Raw genomic sequence first — 25861 nt, 5'->3', positions numbered from 1 at the left:
AATTAATTTTTCAGTTACTATCTTAATTTTTCTTTTGAACTTAAGTTTAATACAACTTTTGTTTAGATGTTACCATAAATAAAAACAGTTAGTATAAATTTAAAGAGATGTAAAAAATATAAAATTAAACTTTTTTTTTATAAACAGACGTATTATAATTGAGGTATATTTTGGAAATCTTTTACAATTTTTTTTGTTATTCAGATGTTAGAACAACAACATTGATATTAATTATAAATTCTAAAAATGTCTTTAAGTTAATTTAATTCTACATAAAGTTAATTGTTTTTCAGAATTTAATAAGTACAAAAAACTATATAAATGTAATCTCAATATTGTATGAAAAATGGCTTGTAGTTTGCTTTATTTGAAGCTTTGTTTTTTGTTTTTTACTGGGTTTATCAATGGAATCACTCTTAATGAAAAAACCAAGTTAAGAATATTAATTGATATTGACCAGTTGCAAAAAGATAAGTTGGGACTAGATAGTTTTTTTCACTTTAAAAACAAAATTAAGGTTCAGACGCTTCAAGATAACAGCAAAGATGTAGTTAAACACGCAGCCCAAAGTATCAGTAAAAAAATGTTCCAAAGAGTATCTATTTTACAAAAACTGAAAGATTCAATTATGCTTGATCTAGGTAATTATGAGGATCTGAAAAGCTTTGAAAAGTGGAGTTTTTGCTGCAAGACAGATCAAAACAAAAATTACATTAAAAGTTCAGTGTACTCAACAAACTTTTTTGAAAAAGTTAGTCTACTTAGTTTGAATTAGAGCTGAAGCACTAAAGTATTTTTGTAAACATGTTATGTTTGTTATTATGGTGCTTATATAGTTAAGAAAAACAATAATATCATCTAAAAGCTCTTTATTGATATAAAGTGATTTTACTTAATGTGTTTTAAATTTACTTTAAAGCATAGTATTAAGTTTTATTTCCGTTTAAAATAAATGGAAGCTATAAAGAATTAAATCTGTTAATAACTCACAGAACTTGTTTCAGGTATCTTTAGAAAACATATGTAGTGTGAATTCAACAAAAGCAACTGAAGACTCAAATTTCAATGGTAGGAGTTTTCACAAAGCAGCCAGTAAAAACTATCGAAATGTAAATGATTTAAAATGGCAATACTACGCAAGTGAAGATGGTTTGTACACACAATATCCAGCTTCTCAAATTGATAGTTGCACTTCTAATTTTGATGCTAGATTCCGACCCTGGTTAGTTTGATTGTTTTAGTAATTGAACAACTTTAAAAAAATAGTAATTGCCTTCATTTATAACTTTATTTAATCATCCAAGAACTCTAATCAATGTTTACTTAGTTATTATACTATAGTAACTTGATAAAGAACTACATTTAATCATCCAAGAACTGTCTTTTTTGATTATGAATGCCATAAAATAATTTAAATAATTAATCGTAATAATGACTCTTACAAATACAATGAAAATTATGTATCTATCAAAAGTTTAAGTTTATTTCCATTAGTAAATGTAGATATTTTACATAACTTTTTAAAGTAATTAGATTTTGTCTTTTTTTTCAAAGTTTTTTATATAAAAAGTCAGTTGTGATTGTTTTTTTAAAAAAATTCTTAATAAAGTTATAAAATCGTATAATTATTTAGTTAGTTGAAATAAAAAACTTCTCAGCACTTATTGTAAAATGATTACTTTCCAACAACTTTTCTTTTGTAATGTTCTTAATTTGTAAGTGTTTTCAAGAATTAAATATATTTAAAAGAGAACAAATTGCTTACATAGATAAATTTAAAGTAAAAAAAAAGGGACTTAACCTAGTAAAAATTTTATAACACATAATTTGATATAACACATAATTTTCTTATGCTGACTATCAGCTGGGAGCAGCTATGCGTAATTAAGCAAAGAAATGACAACTATAAATTGACAAGCACAGTAACAATTTATTGAATGGAAAAAAAGATGCTCAAAGTAATTGGTCCTAGGACCTGGTGCACGAAGAAACTTTTGATTATCAAATCGCACACCACAGTACCTTTTAGTCTTGTCCGGGACAGATAATTATAATACAGGACTTGTAATGAAATAAAAAATTACAAATGAATAAAAATCATTCTAGTTCTCATTTCTTTGTCTTCTTTGGTTTCTTAAAGTATTTTTTTTCCTCCTTCAGTATTTTGTGTAAAGTAGATCTCCATTTGGCGCGGTTATTTGCAAGCAACTCTAACACATCAGTTCTTATATTCAAGCCTTTTAGATTGCGCTTGTATAGTCATTAAAACGTAACTTTGGACGACCTTGGTTGCATTTAAGACCGAATCGCAATACAACAGAGACTTTGGGATTTGCTCAACACCTATCCTCAGAACATGACCCAACCAGTGAAGCCTGCACTGACTGAGGGTAAAGTACATGGTGGTAAGACTAGTACGTCTCAACACTTTCTTGTTGGTGATATTTTGTTGCTATGCAATTCTAAGCATGCGACAAAGGAAACACAAAATTAGAGTCTATAATAAATAAATACAATTTGATTACAGCTAAATTTGAAGAGTTTTAAACCAGAATCTTTAGTTTAAAAGTTTTTTTAATGAAAACATAAGAAACTTAAATTAACCAAGAAGTACATGCTAATCCATCCTGGTTAATTAGGAAGACTCATTGTTTGTATAAGTTCAAACCTCCCTTGTGCATTTGGTCCTTTGGCAAGTGGCACATATTTTTTCGTGAAACCATTATAACAGGAAAGTGCTCTTTTTCTACTTGCCTTGTAGTTGGTTGACCAGCAGTTGCACAACTGGAGTTATTAAAAACATGGTCCAGAGAGTCATAAAACTCATGGTTGGATAGACTTCATGGCTACCATGAAAGACATAATAATCATTGTACTGGCTTTTACTGTATTTGTTGGGGCTTGGTATTCTGTTGTAATACTTTTAACTTTTAAATCTGCTGCTCCTGCTATAACATCTTGTAACGGGACTTATGTCCCAGAATGTGACTTCCTCAGGGAGATTTTGAGTAATTGGATTATCTGTATCGATGAAAACTTAATTGTCATCAGCCTTGGCGATGACTCATAACTTTCATGTTTTCTCAGCTGAAAAGTTTTTCTATCATGTTTTCTCAGCTGAAAAGTTGTTCTATCACCAGTAGCAAATTGATCCTGCAATTTATTGCCATGAACTATCTTTTGATCCAGTCTATCCATGACATTTTCATAATTTCTGATATGTAAAAAATTGGGTTTATTCTTTGGTTTTTTAGCGATTTTACTTGTTTCAAAACTTAAAATGATCTAAATGTTTTCTCTTATGGACTTCCATTGACTTTTCTCTGCAAAAAAATTGCTGCAAATGTAGCATCCGAAAGGTCACTTATTGGTTCACTTTTGTGTGTGCAACAGAAATGTAGGAAAATGTTTATTGCAGTATTGACACTGAAACTTATCAGTTTTTTGTGCTGCTTTTTAAAGTGTGTCACACAACTGTGTTTTTTTTTAAATATCAGGTTAAAATACAAGGGAAACATCCAAGACTTTCTTTAGACCCAGTCGTAGCAGGTAGGAGATGCCCTCTTTGGGATATTTTATTTTGAAAAGGTACTTTTATCCATAATTTTGCAGATCAGTCCCTTTCTTATGCTGACCCTTTCTGATGAAAATAAAGAAAATTTTAAAGTAAATCTAACAATTAACAATATATGTTTTGTTTTCCGAAAATATCACACATAAGGCAAACTGGAAAACACTTTTGCTTTTTATTTCCTACAACTTAACAGGTGTTGCTGTAAGCAAAGTAAAGTCTTTTGTTAAGAATGTAAATTTAATCCTCTAATAAACTACTATGATATTCTTTATCAACCGATGGATCTTTCACAATACACATAGGATATTCCTTGTTGACCATCGGATTTTCTTAAACAAACTTTATATTTTCCGCATTGAACATTTGATATTTCTTATCAACCACCAGATCTTTCACAATGATAACTGGGTATTTGGTTACAGATACTGATTTCTTCAAATTTAGCTAAGCAGTTTCCAGACTTTGACAATAATTGATAATCAATTGCATAAATAAGATTACTTAGCTTGCAAACTAAGAATAGCTGAAAACCTGCATGTTTGTTCAGTGCTTATACTTGATCTTAACTTATAACTTCTCATTTTCTGATAGATGCTAGCTAGTCTTTTAATTAATGTTAAAACTCCCTGGTTAACTTTTGGTCGAAATAAATGATTGTTCGCATTAGGGTGCTTATAAAAACAACAACCTTTAAGTTTTCAGCTGGAATTTTTTGCACTCGGCAAATACCTCGAAAACAACTTGTACAAAATTTTAGATGTTTTGAATAAACTTTCATTTTGCTGGAATTCGACTTTCTGAAAACCACCCCAATGCAAATTGTATGGGGCTTCTTTAAATCTTCTAAAATTTTGCACAGATTGTGTTTGTGGTATTTGCCAAGTGTGAAAAAAGGTGAAAACACAAAGGTTAATAAGCACCCTACTCTATAGTATCTACACAATAAAACAATATTTATCTTGTTTTAAAATATGTTATTCTGACGGTCAAGTTCACATAGTCCATAAAAGCAAACTCAGCAAAACCCTTTGTTGTAACCAGAATCTCTTCAGTCTTATTTTTTAAATGTTTGTCAAATTGATTTAGGTTTTTTTAAATTATAACTTTGTTTTGCTTGTCTTACCATAACAATTTAATATCTCATTTTAACGATTCACATTAGTATTTTAATGTATCAAATGCATTTTATATTAATAAATATTTTTATAAATGTTTTTTAATTTATACCAAGGAAACCTGATTCTAAGTTTATGTGGTAACTTAAACGCATAAAATACAGTATTGTTATTCTTTTATGCACTTTGAGTAAAAACTTCTATTGGTGTATGTATATAAATAAATGCTTATTATTTGATATATAAAGAAGCAGAATTATAGTAATTAAGGTTGGCATATAAATTATTGAACATGTAATGTGTAAATCAAATTTTATTCATTGGTATTCTATATATTAAAGATATAACCTTGTATGTTCGTTTATGTATATATTTTTTGTTTACCTGCAATGAATATGATTAGATATGATTAAAATAGTTTTCTTTTTATTTATTTCCAGGTAAGTTTTTTTTTATTACAACTTTAAGCTAAAAAAATCATTATAAACTAAGAATTGTTTGCTCAGAAGTGCAAACTCAGGCATCACACTTTAAATACACTTTTTTATAGCAAATTTACAAACACTAAGGTCTATAACAGTGTTTGTTTTAGTATTGAACTTATATGCTTATAGTTCACTTAAAAACCAAACTAGAACTACAGTTTTTTTGTTTTTTTTTTTTAAATTACCTCGTAAAACTAATACAACTTAAACTTATAACTATTCTACCACACAGTAGTACTACGGTAGTATATAACGCTTAAAAACTTGAATAATGTAAAGCTTACAGTTTGAAAAAACAAAAAAGATCAGTATTTTACACCATTCGAGTTTAATTACTTTAAACAATCATCGTCAAAACTATAGGTATGTAGAAGCCAGTGCGCCGCGACCAAAGGACCTGGCCGTTCTGTTCGACAGGTCGGCTTCAATGCGCGAAAGCAACAAGCTGGTTGCCACGAAGGAAGCCGTATCAACTGTACTCAGCACACTGTCACCTCTTGACAGGTTCACTGTGGTTGCATTCGGGAATGAGTCTGTTGCGCTCGGAGGCAACTTGTTAGTTTGCGTTGTAGTACTTGTAAAATGTTATACTTCGCAATTTATTTTTTCATTTTTAAGTAATTACTGTTTGTGTCTTTATAACGTTTTGTTAGTTTTAAGTATAATAAACTTTTTTAGTTGGAACTCTTACCTGGTCTATTTTGTTTTAGTTTCATATAAAATAAGCTTATTTGTTTATGTTTACTTTTTGTGTTAAGCAATACTTTACATTTAAGTGTTTTTTAAAGAAAGTATAAGCTGACTGACCAAAAATAATAAAATTAACATAAATATTTATTTAAGTATTACTCTGTAGACTTTTTTGAGTATACTTGGTTTTGAAAAATATACTAGCATGACTTATAACTATAACATTTAGAAAGAACTCACCATGCTTTGGGGGTCAAATGGCATACGCAACTCCTAAAAATGTTAAAACTATTCTGAAAGAAGTTGATGAAGTAAAGGTCGAAGGAATAACAAATTATTCTCCCGCATTAAACATGGCATTTGACTTTTTGCATGAAGCTTTAAAATGTGATTTAAATGAAACTCTAAAAAGGTTTGACAATCATAAGTTTTCAATAAGTTTAGTATTTATCTAAATTATTTACGGTTCTTATTAATTTTTCTAAACTCTACTTATTTCGTTATTATGTAGACCTTTAGTGTTTACTAATATTATAGCTAGTAACTAGTTTTTTTATGTTTCATAGTTTACCTATAACTATGTAATTTAAATTTAATATTTAGACATAAGTATTTAGAAATTTAGTTTTAAGTTGACAGATAGTAGGCTAGCAGATTACTGTATTACTATAACTTTTTACTATAAATTGATAATTTTATACCTTTTTATAATTCTCATGTTTTGTCTACTAGAAAAATATAACTTGGGCTAATAAATACACTAGTAATGGTCATATACTAGTTTTTTGTAAATGTTTTAAAAACACAGCAATGTGTTTAGTTTTTATGATGTGTACAAAAATTTAAATCAAAACAATATGTTGATGAGTTAGTGCATTTCATGATAGTCATAAATTTCATTTCATAAATAGTTTAATCTTATAATAATTCTTTCATAAGTAATAAACTATAAATGTTTTTACAACAAAGTTAAAACTCTTAACAAAAAAGCTAAAAAAAAATATCAGTGAAGGGAAAAACCCTATTGAGGGGAGGGATCGCGTCATATTGTTCCTGTCTGACGGGGAGCCTTCCGACACTCCCATGGAAATATTCACCGCAATTCACCGTGGCAACAGGAAATTGGGAAATACCGCGTTGCTGCTCACTTACGCCCTCGGGCGGGGAAATTTTGGCATTCTGCTCAACAGAATGGCTCAGCAGAGCTTCTCGTTTGAAGACAGTAAAGAGGAAGAGCTGAAAGATCTACCTATTGGACAATTTTTTCAAGTTTTTAGTTTACTTCACTTTGTTTGTTAAAACATTAGTATCAGTGGCAATCAAAACTTTAAAATGCAAAAACGCTGAACGCTAGTCTAAATATATTTTACATTTTAAACCGGGTAGCTGAGAAGATTTTTATAGATAGATTAAAAGTAAATTAGTCATACAGTATTTAATTTAAATATTATATTATTAAGACCTTAAGTCACGTTAGCCATTTAACATGGAATATAATGGAGTTGTTGGCAAATCAACCTGTAATTTTGAAGGTACCTAAAAAAACCTTGAACTTTGTTTTTTTTTTTAATTATTTTAAATTTAGACCCTAAGAAATTCGGTTTAAATACTTTTTTCTAAATATTGTACTTTAAAGAAGTCTGAAATAAAGTCTAAAATCATCTAAAATGTTTAAAAAACTTACCTATGCATGTTAATTTTATTAAGCTTGTAGCTAAGTTTATATTATTCTAAATATTAAAAGTGTTGTAAAATTTTATTCGTAAAAAAAACAAATAGTTTCAAATAAAACGTTAGTAGTTTAAATTTTCCTATTTTAAAAGGTTTGTTGTACATAATTATATAGTTTAAAATTTTCAAAATTATTAAACATGTATGTTTTAACAATTAGATGAAAAAATACATAATTAACACAGATAGTAGATGTGGAGCACTTGAGGTCAGCGATGGCAAGTTACTACAATTACCTGTCCCAGTACAACAAACAAGAGGTGGTTTGGTCCGTTCCATATCTGGACAAGTTTGGACTAGGGATGGTCATGACCGCAGCGTCCAAGCTTGTTGTTGACGGTCAGTTGTGAAAGTTAAGTATATTGTAAAATTATTATTTCGTGTGGCGTTTTTGTGTTTAGAAATGAATCGAAGAGAAAATTAATTTGTTTAGTCATTAATTTTAGAATATATCTTTATTTAATTACTTAACAACAGTTATCTTAAAAGTCACACAACACAATATGTTGCTGCCTCATAAAATTCTTTCAAGTAATATATTCAATGCTGCCTATTTAGGTTTTACCAATGATCATAGTTAGTATAATATCAATACTGTTTATTTTAAAAGTTTGATCTATAAAAAAATTCTTGAAAATGGGGAAAAATCTAACAATAAAACATTCTTTACTTTTTACGAAAATACATTTAGTTGAGTACACCAAAGTATTTTATTTGTATATTAAACATAGCTCAAACAAGTTTTACTTAAATGTGTTTGTGTATTGTAGGTGAAGTAGTGTGCACAGAAACTTCGATGGACAATAAAAATATCATAAATGTAGATTAATATTTTATCTTATTCCATTTTCTAAAGCAGTTTTTTATAGTTTCTAACAAGTTATAACGTACTTTTAAGTAAAGCATATATTAAAAACTGAAGTAAATTAAAAAATAAACGTACAAATTAATTACCTAATTATCTATTTTTCACTCATTTATCGGCTGTGCATAGCTTTGAAAATATTCGAGAACATTTAACAATAAGTTGACTCACAATTTAGTTGCAAAATAAAAAAATATGTATTTGTATATGTATGTATTGATGAAGTTTTTTTCTGAACTTGTTTAATTTTTTGTAGGGAAACTACGAGGTGTCGTAGGTACTGACGTCACGATGCAGCAACTATTCTCTGACGTCATCACCACGTCGTCGGCCTACGTGGTTTGCGAACAATTGACGGTGCTATTCCACCCTCTGTTGCATCACAAGGTGAACGATAACGACCCGGATCCCGTTGTGACGTCATTGAGAGCGTACGAGAGCGATGATGACGTCATAAAGTTCGTCAGTAACGTGGTAAAGAGCAAGGAAGATGAAGATGAAAAAATTTACACCTACCTTACGGTTTGAAAATATTTTTTAGATTCATCTATTTTTATGTCTGAATTTAATTTAGACTTAATTTCAAAGTTGTTTTGTAATCAGAAATTGTATCTAAGTAAAGAATTTATTTACAAATATTTATTTTTAATAATTCCAAACAGAAGACAAATATTGAACACAACTGTATTAAAGTGAAGCAAACCAAATTTGTTGTTTGTACAAAAACCGATAAAAATGAAAGCCAATACGAGCTTGTCGATGTTGAAACTCCAAATGATTTTTCTTTTCATTACCACAGGTTTATTTGTATAAAGTTGTAATTAAATTAGTCTAAGTTAACCAAGTTTAAGATTAAACTAACAATCAAGTTACTTCTAGCTTTAGAAAAAGTCTTTAAACATAAGTAGATGTATAAGAAAACTGTTTCAACACTTTATAACAATAAAAACAACTAGTTTAGCAACAAATTTTTATTTTGTATAAAAATAGTTCTTTATATAAATACATTATAACTTTTTTAATGTTCTAGTTGTACAATATAAATGAAAATAACTAGACTTATAAGTTCAACATTCTAAAGTTGTATTTTAAAGTAGTTCTTCTAAAGTTCCACAAAAAGCTTTTTTTTTTAAAAACTTTTATTTCAACCATTCAAATGATTAGTTTTATTTAAATTTTTAATACAGGTTGCAACCACAAGTTTGCGATGAAAAACTTGCAGTTAGCTCTGCAAGATCTGCAGTTCAATTTTCCCCTTCCTGTTATTTACGAGTTTCTGATGTTATACTAGAAGCTAGTGGCAATCAAACTAAGTTTTTATTCTTAAAATATTTCAATAAAAGCGTTTATGTTTGTTTATCTAATACAGTATTCAGATAAATTCAGAAAATCAATTAACATTTTCTAATGTACTTTTTAAAATTTGTAAAATGTTAGACTTCTTATACTTTATAATTATCTAATTTAATGGACTCAGTTGAGATTTCTTTTTGTTAGCTAAATTTTTCTAAAACTTTGTAAGTTGATGCTGATTAAATAGAAAAAGTATTTTTTTCATATAACTATTCAAAGTATAAATTTAATCGTTTGTTAACAAAAATCTTAGCGAAACAAGTTCACTTGAATATATAGAAATAATATGTGTTAGTGCGATAAAAGATGGATACTGTATAATTTGTTATTATTATTCTTTCATATAAATATAAACATATTTTGCAGTTTATTGGAAGCAATTAAGCAGAACAAATTCGACGAAATTTCAGCCAGTTTGAAGAGCGGAGTGTGGAATTTCGTACCTGCTTTTTACCATTTTGAAAATATTTGGAAATCAACAACTAACGATTCTTCGATTGTTTGGCGGTTTTTTGCCTCACAAAATGGCGTTTTTCGGATTTTTCCCGCCGCTAAAATGCCGGAGTTTTACGATGCCACGGAGAGATCTTGGTACACAACAGCTAGAGATGCTTATTATGAAACTAACAACGAAAAGGTTTCCTAAAAAACACAAGTTTTTAAATGTTAATAGTTTTTTTTCAAGTTTTTGTTTGTTTCAATAAGAAACTTACGATTTTGAACAGTTAAGCGACCTGATTTATCAACCTTGACAACACATTTATGGCAGTCCTTCACTTCCACCACCACTCCACTTTTCCCCCACTTGCTAGGAAATTTACCTGTTTGATTAAGTATCACGACATGATCACCGGAATTCAGTGGTGGCAACGATTTTGTGTTCTCACTTATATTTCCCAGAGACTTAACAAAACGAATACTAAGAGATTCTTCCTTTTTATTCCATACGTCACGCCACATTTTTGAGATCTGCGGGTTGTTGTAAGTCATAACACTCTTTCTGACGTAAGGTAATAACTTCTTATCATTTGGAGGTAGGTGAGGATTGCTTTGGGATTTTTGCGGTTTTTGTCGCCATCCAGTGTGTAGAAATACATTTTTCTGTCCCTGTACCTCCTTTTTCTTCTTTACGTTTTTACGCTCGAACATATTTTTCCTACGACCTCGGATGCAAAAGCTATCAGAATTTTTTGTAGACAATCCACCAACCAGAAGTGCATTTGATTCATCAGCTTTATTTTGCTGACTTTGATAAACTTGTTTACGGGACTTTATCCAGCATTGTTTACAAGCAGAACACTCAATATACTTCATATTTTTACTGCTCCAAACAAATTTATTAGTTGATTTATTGCATATGCTACAAGTTATTTTACCACTTGGTTTTTGTGTGGTTTTCTATAAGGATTTGTATACATTTGGTGTATACAATCCACTAACTAGAAGTGCATTTGACTCATCAACATAATTTTGGTGACTTTGATAATCTTTTTTACAGGACTTTATCCAGCATTGTTTACAGGCAGAACACTCAATATACCTCATATTTTTACTGCTCCAAACAAATTTATCAGTTGATTTACTACATATGCCACAAGTTATTTTACCACTTGGTTTCTGTGTGGTTTTCTTTGAGGATTTGTATGAGAAAACTGAGGCTGTAACAGCGGGTTTTGACAATACATCACGTGCCATCTCTTTTCCTTCAATAAAACCGATTGTCTCATTGACATTTTTCTCATCTAGATTTTCCCTTCCTAGCACCTATTTACGGATATCTTCATCGGCTAAACATGTTACCATGACATCTTTTACGATTATGTCTGTAAAATCTATCATTTGACTACAGCCATCCTTTGGGCATTTACATGTGTACGAGCATGTACTGGCTTTTCCCTTTAAACGTGCAGCAAATGATCTAGTGTTTTCAGTCAAATCCTGTCTTGCACTAAGAAAGTCTGATCGTCGTACAACAACTGAAACAGGAATAACTGCAAGCTGTTTGATCATCCTTAAAAGCTCTTGCTCACTTAAATTTACTAAATCTTCATGTCCCTTAAGAATAGCATCGCTTAGATCTTCCTCACAACACTGGTACAGTTGACGGCCTTTTTCTACCTCTGTCATCTCCATGCTATCTTTAAAAATAGTCCACTTTTGTACAAATATATTCCAACCCTCTTTGTTGCAGTCTGTCCCTATTCGAGGACGGTCCATCTTTGGAGGCTTTGGTTTTGAAGAATTTGCATTAATGTGAACATTATTGTGAATGATAAACAAAGAGGCAACTACAGAAGCATCGACATCTGGTGTTTCATATGTGCAATTCTCAAGAGGGCATTTAATCACAGGCATTGTTTATTCAATTTAGCTAGACTTTATCATAAATAAATATGTCTTTCTTGGTTGAGTTTATTCACAAACTAATTACAAGAATGATAAAGTCTGTAATACAAAACATAATTAAAACTAGGTAAATACTTATACAACATTATTATATTTTTTGTTTTTCTTTTTATACAACGGGTTGCCAAAAACCTTGAATCCTAGAAAAACCTGGAGTTCTGCAATTTACAAAACAAAAAAAATGCCTGTGGAAAACATGAAGTTTGAGAATTTTTTAAAAAATAACTATGATAAGTCCAAAGTTTTCGTCAAAGTTACTAAAAAACCTATAATTTTAAGCAGTTTTTGTTTGTAAAATATGAAATATTGATACGAAAAATCTATTACATACAAAAGCTTTTTTTTTGTATCATTCAGGACTTTGTTTATTACAAAAAACTTTAATACTAGTTTTACAGTGTGTTTAAATATTGTTATGTTATTTAAGAAAGTATTTTGTTTTACCTTAGATTTAATTCTATACCAAAAATGAAGAAAAAGCTTGAAGTTTTGAAAACCTGGAAAACCCTTTTACAAAACCTTTGGCAACCCTGATAGAATTTCAATGTTTATATGTTAGTTAGTTGTTATAAAAGATATTTTTGATGAAAAGATTTAACAAGGAAGTCATCAAAACATTATAAAAAATGTTTTTTGTAATATTAGATTCATATTGTCTAATCATTTATATATTGTTAGACTTAATGCTAGTTAAAAAGCTCCAAACACTGGCTAAAAAAATCAAATATAACAATCATTCGTTTTAAAAACTCTGAAATTTTGTGTTAGGTGTACTATCTTTTTACTTAATGTTCAAAATTTTGCATATTATTTTCGCATGGAGAAAAAACGTAAACCTAAGACTTTAAAGCTCTGTGGTGTTTGTAATTTATGGAAACTAATTTTACCATAATTTTTGTTATTTAAATATGAAACCTAACTAAAAAAGTTATACGCAATAAAAAATAAAGTTTTCAAGTTAAAACTGTTTACTGTTTATTGAAAATTATACTATCTTCATCGTCTAATTTAATTTGTACAAAGTAAAAAAAGTTTAATTGAAGTACTTTTATAATTTCAACAAACTTATTTTGTTACATTTTTAAATCAACAACAAAAAAATTTCGAACACGTAGTGTGCTGTTTTCGTATATAGATAAATAACGTGTAAATTGATTTTCTTTTTAATTTACAGTATAAGTTTAAGTATGTTGTAATATTAATTTTTTTAGCAGTTATTATTGTTTTAATTTAACAACTGAATAAATGGTTTTTATTTATGTTTTTTATTCTGATCAATAAAAGAAACTTCAAAGTTGTTGTTAACAGTTTAGTTATTTTAAAACTTTTCTTTCAGAATCTTATTTTGTATTTTTCAAAGTTGTCATTTTGCAGGTTATTACATTTATTCCCCCTTATAATGACGTAGGTAATGGTGGGTCAGTAGTGACGTTGAGCCGACCCGTGGTTGCCATGACAACTGCAAATAAAACCGCGTTGCTGGGTATTGTCGGTGCGGATATCACTACGCAGAGTTTCGAGAATTTTTTCGAACATTTATGCTCTTTGGCGCTGGATGCGGAAGGAAACTCTACTTGCATATTAATTAATCAAAAAGGTGACTAAGTTATTTTGTTTGATTATTACGGAGTACTAATTAAAATTTATGTTTTATAATGAGGATTATTAGTTTATTTCGAAACCTGTATGTATTATATTTTTATTATTGAATTTTGTTTAGTGTTTTTTTAATAATTGAAACGCGACATCATAGCTAAATTACTTATTGATGTTACATACTAAAATCAAGAAAACTACCTACAGATAAATAGTTAGTTTTGGGTTTTATATAAATTTAGAGATAAAAAAGTTTTAAGACTAGAATATTGTTTTTATCATTATATTTATGACATCATAGGTCACGTTGTGTTCGATGGTAGCTTAGCAACAAGTGAATATCTCGAAACCAACTTGTCTGGCAAGTACCCACAAATTGCAAACATTTTGATTAAAAATGAAATAATGCAACCAATAGAATGTGTCGACGTGGCTCTTCTTAATATTAAGTTTGAATAATTGTGATATTTCTTGTTATGAATATTTTAAGATGTTTGTAAATAAAATGCGTAATTAAAAAATTTAAAGGTTTAATGATTTAATGAAATAATAAACCAACTTGTTTTTAAGTACAGCGTTTTAAGTAATTTAAGGAAAATATAATAAATCCTATTAAAGTTAAACATTTTTTTTTTCTAAGTCAAATGGTATTTAGATATATATCTTGACAATAATTTTTTTATAAAAAATGTATATAGTGAAAATATAAGTAAAGTATTTTTTTATGTTAATTCAAAGTATAAACTTTATACAAACCATTACAGAAAAGATTACAAAATAGTTGTGGAAAAAATCAATTCTGCAAGTTTGCCGTTTGTGTTTGACCATATTCCAAACACAAACCTTTATTTAATTGGTTATAAGTCACAAATATTTCTTCAAAATACAACAGGTTAATAAAACTAGCATGTTTAAAGTTTTTTAGTTTGTTATTAGAGGTAGACAATCAATAAATTTTTCAATGTTTATTTAATTTTCTCAAAATGTGTTTATATTTTATCGAAAAAAATTTTCTTAGTTTTTTCATAAGTATAGGTACAGGAACAACCTAACACTATTATTCTAAAAAATATTATTTTCAATTTTATTTATAAACTTAGCTATTAATAAAAAAATGTTATTCTTTTCACTTGCTCATGTTTAAATTCAAGTTGAAGTTTTTTTTTTTTAATTTTAATGAAAAATTACAACCAAGTGTTTTGAAATGTAATGTAGAATGAAAAAGTGGTTTTTGACCAGTATTGCTCCAAACTATATATATTTTTTTAAGAATATAATATTATAAAGGAATAGTCTAAAAAATATTAACTTCTGCTATTTTGTTTTATTTTTTAATCTGATAGAATAAGTAGCATTTTTCATGGAATCTTATTTTGTTTGCTCACCTTAATTAACTTTATGAGTTGAAAATATTTTCAATAAATATTCATTTTATAAACAGACAAATTTGCTTATTTTTAATATATTTATTGTAAAATGCAACTGATTTGCGGTAACAGGTCACAACAATAAAGAATGTCGAGTGCAGTGTAACTATGGAGCTGATGAAATTTTCAACACTTGCAAAAACCAGTTCATTTCGAACGATGTGCCCCCATGCCAACTCGAACCCAAATTTTTCGATTTCAAGCCCCATATGGACCTGGAAAAAAATTCGGAGGTCAGCTGTCAGAAAAAAAGCAGACAAAAAAGAAATTTAGAAGAATTTTCAAAAAGCCACTCTAGTTCTTCGTTTTATTTTTTTGACATTTTTGTGTTTGTTATTTTTATTAATAATTTTTTTCTCTTGCTGTAAATAAGTTTCTACTTTTTTTTAATATTTGCGTTTTTTCAAAATTGTAATCAACAAGAAAATCATATAATGCACACATCAAATAAATTTTGGTACTTGCTTTTAGTTAGATACACTTTCTCAATTGTTTTCAAAGAAACTAGTTGAATATTCATTGGGTTGCTTTTTGGTTATACTTAAACTTTTGTTCTACTTTTTTGTTACAAACTTTAGTTTTAAGCATTTTGATTTTAGTGGTTCCATGATACTTAACTTTAGAGATTAATTTTTAGTTAAACCTATCTCAAGTTATAGCTAGTGATCTTCCTAGTCCACCCAGTTCATTCAGAATCTAAATATATATAAATTTATGATATTGGAATATGTTTCCTTTATTAAATAAACAAAGTTGGGTTTCTTGATTCATACTATTTTTGCTTTCTTCTTTTAAAGACACATAATTATTTAATTTTTTTCTGTTTTAATTTTTCTTTTCTTAAATCAAGTAGAGTTTTCATACTTTTTCAATGTCGACAACTTTTCTAGACGCTTAGCCAGATTTGACAGTCTTTTATAAATTCTGGGTCGGATTTGTTCGACAAAAACTTTGGCGGACTGATATAATTTGTTAAGGTTATACTAAAAAGTAATTAAGCCAGGGGTCGGCAATCTGCGACCCGCGGCAACATTATAAAAAATTCAACTAATTTAGCATAATGCTGTTGAAAGTAAAATAGTGTTTTATATAAGATATAATGTATAACCGTTTTTTTGTTCAAAAAATTATTAAATTTGTTTTTTCAAGCACATTTAAGTAGTTCCTTTTATTACCTTCCAACTCCTGGTCTAAGCACTAAATAATAAAATGTAACCGTGAAACCACAGTTAACTCTCAGTCTAATAATCATCATGCTTTTAATTTTTTTGTTCAAACACATCTTAAAATTTATTACTTTATAAAAATTTCTAAAATTAGAAAAAAGTATCTGCTAGCCACATCCTAAGAGCATGTCCACTACTGTTCTATGAGAAAGTTGATCAATAAACCGTTCATTTAGTTTTATTTAACTAGTAGGATCCGAATAATTTTAGGTTCGCCACTTTTTTTTTTTACTTGCAAGCAAATTGTGGGTCCGGTAGTTATAACTGGTTTAAGTTTTTCGAGTAACTCATCTTAAACTTTACAAAAAGTTATTAGTTTTTACTTAATTCAAATTAACTATGATAGAAAAGATCTATAATATTAAGGTATATATTAAAAGTTAAAAACTGTTTAATCTGAACATTTCATTTTTTAAACAGTGTTTTTAATTTTTACAGCCTAGGTACTTGTATAAACACCTTATACTAAATTTTTTAATAACTTCAATATAGTTAATTGACATAAAAAACTGCCATAAAAATAGTTCAAGAAATTTTAACAATTTTTTGCTTTATATCTAGCTATTGTAAATCATTTTTATTTAAACTCTTATTTTAAAACTTATTATTATCAAGTTTTAATTTATTTGAAAAAAGAAAGCTTCTTAATAAGTTTAAATCATATTTTTTAAAATTTTGATTACTTTTAACATACACTATATTAAGCTAATAAAACCGTTCCTAGTTAGTAAGTGTTAAGCAAATTAAATATTGTTTTTAACAAGTCAACACTATCTGTAACAAATTCTTTTAAAGTAAATTTTCTTTAAATACTAGAAATGTCGATGAATATTAACCAATAAAAGTAGATTATTAAAAAAAATACTTAAATATTAAGTTTCACAGATTAAAAAATATATACAGGCAGGGTTGCCACAGATCAAGCTGGAAAAATTTCCTGACTTTTCTAAATCAAAATCTTAAATTAAACTTATTCTAAAACACTTCAAACTATATAAACATTTAATCCTATTTCTGTACAGGTTAAAACAACATTTTTTTGCTGAATTCAATCATCTAAGTTCCATAACATGAATTAAACCATATGTGTTTGATTGATGTATCTGCAATAAACAGCTCTATCAGCAGAATACTTGTATTTTCTAACCTAAAAACAAAAAAAATTTTGGTTCTAAAGTTCTGCAAGATAAACTTTTGTATTATATCACAGTTTCACTATGGAAGTGTCCTTGCCACAGATCATCAATACTAAAAAGCATACAAAAGCTACTTGTTCCAATATGGTAGTTGTTCAATGTGTTAATAGAAAGTTTTATAAAGGATATTTTATTAATTTTTATTTGATGATGGCATTGGAAGTCGAGTAATTTTGAAAATTTTGCTATTTTAGTCTGATTTTAAAGGAGTTGTTTTTATTAATTTTTTACCATTTGAAGGCTTTGGAAAATAATAAATTTTGTAAATTTGACTTGAAAAAATCTGACGTTTTTCAAATTTTCTATTTTTTTTTTAAATCCAACATTTTATCTAAACTTTTGTCTTTTTTTTTTCAGTTTTTCCTGACCTTGTGGCAGCCCTGTGTATATATAGAGGTTCTAAAACTTAATACTTGAAAATAACTTACAGCAGTTAAATTTAACCTTGTTCTTCATTTTTGGAGTCAGAAAAGCAATTAAAAAGGTCTTAGTCTTGGCAAATGAATTAACGTAAATGTAATCAAAAAATGCGAATAATATTTACAATATATTGGTTATATCTAAAAACTAATTTTGAGTAAATAATCTAATTATCAAAGAATAAGGTCAGTTGTAATAAAGATTTATTTGTATTCAGGTACTCATACCATTTGATTGATTTGCTTTTACTATTTCTTTATAATAAGCGTTTAAAAACACAACTTTTATTTACAAAACTATAAATGATTTCTTGTTTCGCTTTTTTTTAGAATGTATATCGTTGAAATCGTGATATGCTTAATTTTTTAAAAATTTAATTTTGACAACATAAGTACTTGCTTATAATAAAGTACATATTATTGTTTTATGTTGGTTTGGTTATAAATGGTTTATAAACTTATCTAGTTTAGGGTTTCCCAAAAAGTGAAATATCGTTCCTTTACTTTAAGAAGTACTAAATCATTGGAAATGATCTATTTGTATTAGCTTCCAGTTCATATAAATTATAGTTTAAACATACTTTTTTGTAATTAAAACGATTAGTTTTTTATTTGAAATATTTTTACCACATTTCACTATCTAATTAAAAGTTAAATCCTGAAACAAAAAAAAATCTCTAAGAGTGAGTTACTTTATTATTCGAATACACTTAACAAAGTAAAGAATAATTCAACAAACTAATGATTTATTAAATAAAAAGTAATAAATTTTAATATGCTTAGAAGCTTGTTTAAGTAACATTAGACTATTCTAAATTTTTATAGATTTTATAACAAAAACTGTATAACAATTAGCGAGTACCTTTATATACAATTTCAATCAATTAAACAAATTCAGAGTTATGGCTATACTAAAGTTTATAGTACGCTTTTCTAAGGAAAATAATATTGACTAAAAAAACTAGATATTTTATTTATGCGCTAACAAGAGAGATATAATTAAGTTTAGGACGATTTACACAAAGTTATAGTTTGATGTACTTTAAAAACTTAGTTATAATGCAAAAATGTTAGAGTTACACACTATACACAATTTTAGAAAAAGCTAGTACATCAGTAATATTTTTCAAATAGTCGAAGAATTTTTCAAGTTTTTTAATGTTAGGGTTACATCAACTTTGAAATATAACACGTTTTTTATCTATCTATATTTTTGTACTGAAAGTTTTTCATTAAAAAGTACATGACTACCCTTATAAAACAGAGATGTATCTTTATAGCTATTTTAAGTAGGATTTATAAAATGTCTGAATGTAGTTCCTAAAAACTTTAATTTTCTTTAAAATAAAAAAATAATAATAAAAGGTGATTTTTTGTTTCAAAAAGGGTGAAAAATTGCTAGCATCTTACTTAAAAATTAAAAAATAAATAAATAAAAGTAATAAAAGTGTAACCCCAAATGGACGTAAACTATAAAAAATTGTAAGCCTGTGTTTAAAGGAGTGAACAAGCTTCTTAAAATTGAAAAGAAGTATATTAAAATCCATTTTGCTAATATCTTTTTAATCTAATGCTAAGCTTTATGCCTTAAATGTCATAATTTGAAATTATTTTAACAAGGGATGGGAAAGTTTTTTAGTAGTTGGGCTCGATTTTTCAGAAATCTTATTTTTACTGACCAGAGTTGTTAGTAAATTGTTATAAATAATTGTACCACAAAACTTTAAAAAATGCATAGGATTAATCTATCTTGTAGTAGGCACCTGTTTGTTTAATAAGTCAACTTAAGTGTACATTTAAAAATAATTATTATAAAAGGCTCAATTTAATTTTTCATGCGCAACGTCACAGGCTCAAATATTTCCGTTTATGGGCCATAAGTTGTACATATCTGATCTAATTGGTCATATTAAAAGGTTAATGTTTTTAAAAAATACTAATTTGTACGCACATATAATATAGAGCATAAACTAAAATGTTGATTATAAAATTAAACGTCCCGAAACACCCATTTGTTTTCACGCATTCCGTCCCGAACGGTTTGAAGCATGTTTCTCGAACACTGGTGACAAAAGCTGATCACGTGTTCTACGTCCCAGCATTTCTCGGGGTCGGACAGTTTATGGACGTCCCTTTCTAAAAACTCGCTGAGTCGTTCCACATTGCTTTGCAAGTACGCTTGAGTCAGTTCGAAGCAAGTCGCCATGTTACCTGGACTGAGGTAGAACGCAAACACGTAGGAGTACATTAACATATTCCTGCTTTCTTTCAACATTTTGTTTGCTCTTTCCAAGAGGCATCTTATTTTAAAATCAGCAGGGCCTTGCGCCGCTCTTGTTTTTTCTTCACTCCACTCATCAGCATCATTTTCACTTTCAACTCCAATCGGTTGTTCAAACTTTTTATAAATGCTTCCAATATCTATTTTGCTCTCGAGCTTAAGACTGTTCATGTGGTTGTTATACAAATCGGAATACTTTATGTACCTCTCCAACGCCGCCCTGCTGTCCTGGACACTCGCGTTTTCTTTCGGTTGACAACTGTGCTCCCCCCACTCCCCAAAACAGGCCCAGCACCAGTGCCACCCGCACTTGACGCAGTGGATGTGGTTGCAGCCCCCATCCTTTTGAATAGCCACCTGGCACTTCGGGCATTCCCTCGTGTTCGCCACGATCCAGTTGTCTGTCTCGCTCGAGTCGTGGCACTTCTGCAGCCACTTCTTGAGCATGCCGCAGTCGAGTGGGTTGTGCGGCGGCTTCTGGCACTTGAAGCAGCTCCTGTGTCCTTTCGAGCACCGCACGTTGTAGTCCTCTTTGAAGCTGACTGATCTGATTGCCAAGTTGCAGTCGGTCCCCGGACACCAGACAGTATTTTTGTTGTTGTCTACGTAAGACTGTGTGAGCAAACGTAAGTATGAAGATTTATACTTTTCATCTTCTACTAAATTCATGATGAGCTTGGAAGATAAAAGATAGTCGCAGCCTTCTCCAACACAACTGATGTTGACTTTTCTGTTTTTGATGTTTTCCGCAAAAGAAAACTTTAAACACTCTTTGCAAAAGGTATGTCCGCAACCCAACACCGCGGTATGTTTTACATTAACTGAGTCAAAGCAAACTTCACACTCAATTTCATCTGAATTTAAAGAAACCTGTGCAAATTTCTTTTCTAAACTACCAACTTTGTGTTTTAACTTATCAAACATACTTTTCTTTCTTTCCGTTTTCAAAGATTCAACTACCGTTTCAGCCTCCCATTGGCAGCTTTGAAGTAACAGTCTAGCCTCAGCCTTACTGACATCGCTACATGCGGAAGTGACTCGCTGTATAGCAGATTCTATGCTTGCCAAAACTTGACTTTCGTTCAGCTCTTCATATGCGGGAAGTTCTGAAACATTTTCAAACAGATCGTCTGAATCAAAATAATCCCCAGGTTCCGAGTCGAAACTCAACAGGGACATTTCTGAATCGGAAGACATCTCATTTATTTACGGCTATTACTGAAAAAAATTGCATCTCAAAAAGTTTAATCATATGAAAGGGAAAGTGCTAGGATTCATGTCAAGTATCGTGCGAGTCGGTATAGTTTAAAAACATTATATCAAAAAAAAGTTAATAAATTTTATATCCAACATTAGTATTCAATAATAATTCTTAAAATAAGTAAACAATTTTAACTAATAGTAGAAAATATCAACTCAGCTTTTCAAGCTTTTACAGACCAAAACCCGCTTACAATTTGAAAAAAAAAAAAATTTTTTTTTTTTTATTAAAGTCATTGTATTTATACGTTTTTCAATATCATTATCCATTACACTAAAATAATCGGAAAATGTTCTTATATGCATGAAGTACGCAGAGCTTTCATTTTTAAGGAAATAAAATAACAAAAAAAAAATTAAATGTAAGTACAGTAACCTCTCTCTTATTTACGCACATTGTGTCCACAGAAAAAGTGCGTAAAGATATGAGAGATCGTAAAGATACGAGATGTACCAAATATACATACTATAATGGCTGTTTTTTGATATTGCTTCTAGTTAAAAGCAGACCTTCCCACTTTTATCAATTTATTTACAAATATAAAAACAAAAGATAAAACTATACATAGTTTAAAAAAAATAATTTAAATTTATATAAAATAATAATACTAGTAGAAAAAATTTACTAATTTTAATAATAAGTAGCTTTTGTCTTTATCTTTACTTGTATGTGACTTATTTGATACTTAATATTTATATTCTATTCTATGTACTTAGCAAAATCAATTTATAATTAAACATTTGTTTACAAGTTAAAAATGATTTATTTTTGCTAGCAAGTTTCATTAGATTACTTTTTAGATGTTTATTCATATATAGGGCAAGAGTGCTGTATTATTTGTTTGTGTTTTAAACTCTCATTATTTCATTATACTTTCATTATTTAAAACAGTCATATTTCTTTCAGAGTTTTAAATTAATATCTTATTGTTAATAAAATTTCTGATATATTGAGGTATAACTAAATATTTATCAATAAGTCTAGGAATACAATATTAGCATTTGAAAACATATTTTAAATTAATAAAGTATACAATAAACGTAATTTGTGCAATATTTAAAAAATTTCTGAATTTTTTCGAATTCTAAAATGCGTAACTAAACGAGAGTGCGTAACGTCACGAGTGCGTAAAGATGCGAGAGGTTACTGTATTACAAAGATACTTACTTTTAAATTTTCGTGATTTCATTACGAACACCAAATCGTAAGGTTGTAAGAGATCGGAATATCTTTTACGCAACTTAGATGGGAACGGGTCAAAATTGCACGAAGACAATATTACACGAGGTTACTAAAATGAACGAGAACAAAATTTCACTAGTGCACAAAGTTGCAAGAAGACTAAAGTTTTTTCACGAAGACTAAAGTGCACGAAGGGAGAAAATTGCACGAAGACAATTTTGCACCAAGGGTCAATTTTGCACAAGTTACAGTTTTACACGGAGGGTCATTTTTTCACGAGAGTAAAAAAAAAAAATAAAAATAAAACAGAAAAAAAACTAAAAGATAAATTAATAAAATAGCAAAAAGTAAAAACAAAATACTGACCATTGGTAAGGTTTAAGGGTAACAGTGATAGTAAAAATAAAAAATAAACTAATATAAATTATTTAAACAAAAACTCAAATAAAAATAAACAAATTAAAAAAAGCTACTGATCGAGGGTAAGGGTTAGGTGTAACAGTGATAATTTAAAAAATTCAACCCGTGCAAAAGTGTCTTCGTGCAGTTTTATTCCCTCATGCAATTTTGTACGCTCTTGCAAATTTGACAGCTACCCACTTAAATATAGCATTCATTTGAAAACCTTAAGTGTGAGCTTTAAGTTATTTTGAACAAAAATGTATAAGTTTTTAATTGGAACGTAGTCAGTCTGAGATATGTTTCAGATTAAAAAAACTAAAAAAAAATTATCTACACAAGTTTTCTAAAATCTTGAAAACTAAGGTAAAGCATACCTTTTTCCAGATTAATTAAGGTTGCAAACTTATACTTGTTGTTTCAGCAGTCTAAAAATAGGAAATTTTGATAAAAATTGCAAAATAAGGAGATAAACTTAAATAAAAATATATAAATTTACTGACAACTTTACTTTGACCTTTCTATAAACATTGTTATAAACTTTCAAAATTTATCCCTTTATATTTTTAAAGTATATTTGAAGTCAAAAAGCGCCAAAACCATCTAGTCATAATCTTTTAAACATTATTTAATGATGTTAAAATCTATCTTTACCCTTATGACCTTATGTATCTTTTTATGGTCTTTAATGGTTTAATGAAGTAACTGTTATAAATTTTACCAATCAAAAAAAAATTTTCATGTTATAATGTGCACAACAGAATAGTCGTTTGTTTTAAATGTTTAAAATTTTAAAGTATTTAGTTTAGATTCTGAACACTAGATATTTACACTGAACTTCTTATACATAATGTAAGAATTTTTAAAATCATAGGATTTAGATGCTTGTAGCAGACCATAAACATTTTTTTAATCAAATTGATTTTACCAAAAAAAAAATTAAATTTAAATAAAAACAATTTAAATTTATTTTTAAAGCAAGTTTTTAAAAAATAATTAATATAACTTAAGTCATTTCATCCTAAACACAATAAAAGTTTTACAGTTCAGGTAAAAAAGTATTATTTGTATTTTTTTAGAAACTTATTTGCAAAAGCACAAGATTTTTGACTGTTTGTAGAACTTGATTGAATTTTACTGTTCCGAATCAGAATTTTCAGACGTTGTTTATAATCAGGAAATAATTGGTCAAACTTTTTATTTAAAAGTATTAAAATTGTACTTTTAATCAAAAAATTATTAATTAATTATATTAAAAATTAATTAAAAGGGCTACTATGTCACTAAAAGAAGTATTATTTAATAAAATTTGAAATAAACAACATACATTAGTTATGTTAAGCAATAACTTTGATAATTACAGGGTTCCACCTAAGACTTCAAAAAAACTAATCATATATTAAAATTAAACATCTTTGAAATAAATTTTATCCACTAGGTGGCTTTGAACTTTTTGAGAACATACATGTATCTTAATTTATAATGAACAATCTTTATATATATGTTTTAAAAAATTATTTAATATAAAAGAATACCCGTTAAAATAATATTTCCATAAGAAATTTATTTACTTTACAATCTGGTGTTCCAAAGATTTTGCTTGCTGAAACACGTGCTATGCACATACAAAATACAATTAATAAACTATTTATTTAAAACCAAAAGTTGGTAGCTCTACTCAATAAAAGTAAAAAACAGTTTTTTATAAACTTTTAAATTTTATTCATGAAAATCAGTTTCTGTTAGTAAATTCTAATTACTTTAGGAAATTTAATCAATAAATACTTGTATACCAACAAAAAAACACCAACTGATAGTGGGAAAATATTGTAGTTACTTTACCATCGCTATAGGGTGGTGCTTGAAAATAAAATAACATTTTGTAAATGAAGATGAGTTAGTTGTTGATTACAAAACTTAAAAGTAAATTAGTAAAAAATTATTTATGATAACCATGTATGATTTTTTCATTGATATTTCTTTGGTCTACATTTCCTTAGGCTGCAAGCTGGTAGAATATTGTGGTTGACTACTAAAAAAATTAATATACTTAACTTGAAAATTTGTGTAGCTTGACGGTGTAGGGGTCTTAATGCACTATGAAAACTCTCTGAGCTGAACGTTGCAAGATCAAAACCTACCGGTCAACACATATACAAAAAAAAAGTTTCTTTAAGTTTAAACATTTTAAAACATGTTTGCAACATTCTAGTTATTTTTATAAAGAACTATTTGCATTAAAGATCAAATGACTTATACTTTAATGAAGAAGCAACTATAAAAAAAGAAGTTTAAACTGTTGTAAACTTAAAAACACATAAGTTATATTGAAATAAGATACTCTGTATGTATAGAAAGTCAAATGGTTTTAGCCAACAAAATTTTAGCTGAAAAAATGAAGCCAAAAGTAACAACAATGACTTTTTTGTATTCACTAAACCTCATTTTTAAAATTGAATTACTAAATTTTTAAAATTTATTAACTCAGAAATTTAATATTTATAATTAGACATTAATTCTTTTTTTTTTTTTGAAGAGGTTATTTAAAAAAAATATCATTTTTGTTAGCCAGACTTTATTTTACTTAAATTATTTAAGGTAAACATCATCTAAAGCAAAAAAAAAACTCCTTTCTAAATGCAAATATTAATTCGA

General features: G+C 28.2%; 2 protein-coding genes across 2 annotated transcripts; one reads left to right on the top strand and one right to left on the bottom strand.

Moving 5' to 3' along the window:
* Window positions 1–628: 628 nt before the first annotated feature.
* LOC145836545 (VWFA and cache domain-containing protein 1-like) lies at window positions 629–15761 on the top strand. Its single transcript, XM_082944340.1, has 14 exons — window positions 629–751; window positions 1005–1222; window positions 5538–5729; window positions 6094–6276; window positions 6872–7133; window positions 7781–7934; window positions 8717–8982; window positions 9123–9259; window positions 9648–9773; window positions 10180–10450; window positions 13594–13816; window positions 14117–14264; window positions 14580–14707; window positions 15315–15761. Exons 1-14 carry the CDS (start codon window positions 629–631, stop codon window positions 15608–15610), a joined length of 2727 nt encoding a protein of 908 aa, XP_082800466.1. The 3' UTR covers window positions 15611–15761.
* Window positions 15762–20073: 4312 nt separating this feature from the next.
* LOC145836544 (E3 ubiquitin-protein ligase arih1-like) lies at window positions 20074–21561 on the bottom strand. Its single transcript, XM_082944339.1, has one exon. The coding sequence runs from the start codon at window positions 21559–21561 to the stop codon at window positions 20074–20076; it is 1488 nt and encodes a 495-aa protein (XP_082800465.1).
* Between the last annotated feature and the right edge of the window lie 4300 nt (window positions 21562–25861).

This window comes from Thalia democratica, chromosome 5 (assembly GCF_965202585.1).
Source record: "Thalia democratica chromosome 5, ktThaDemo2.hap1.1, whole genome shotgun sequence".
Lineage (NCBI taxonomy): Eukaryota > Metazoa > Chordata > Thaliacea > Salpida > Salpidae > Thalia > Thalia democratica.
This window is presented reverse-complemented; position numbering and strand designations above follow the sequence as displayed.

Excerpts from the sequence above, each read along its gene's own strand:
- LOC145836545 (XM_082944340.1), top strand. The coding sequence starts at position 629 with ATGCTTGATCTAGGTAATTATGAGGATCTGAAAAGCTTTGAAAAGTGG. Across the intron at positions 9,774-10,179 it reads GCTAGTGGCAATCAAACTAA|TTTATTGGAAGCAATTAAGC; the intron begins GTTTTTATTCTT and ends CATATTTTGCAG. Across the intron at positions 10,451-13,593 it reads ATGAAACTAACAACGAAAAG|GTTATTACATTTATTCCCCC; the intron begins GTTTCCTAAAAA and ends GTCATTTTGCAG.
- LOC145836544 (XM_082944339.1), bottom strand. The coding sequence starts at position 21,561 with ATGTCTTCCGATTCAGAAATGTCCCTGTTGAGTTTCGACTCGGAACCT.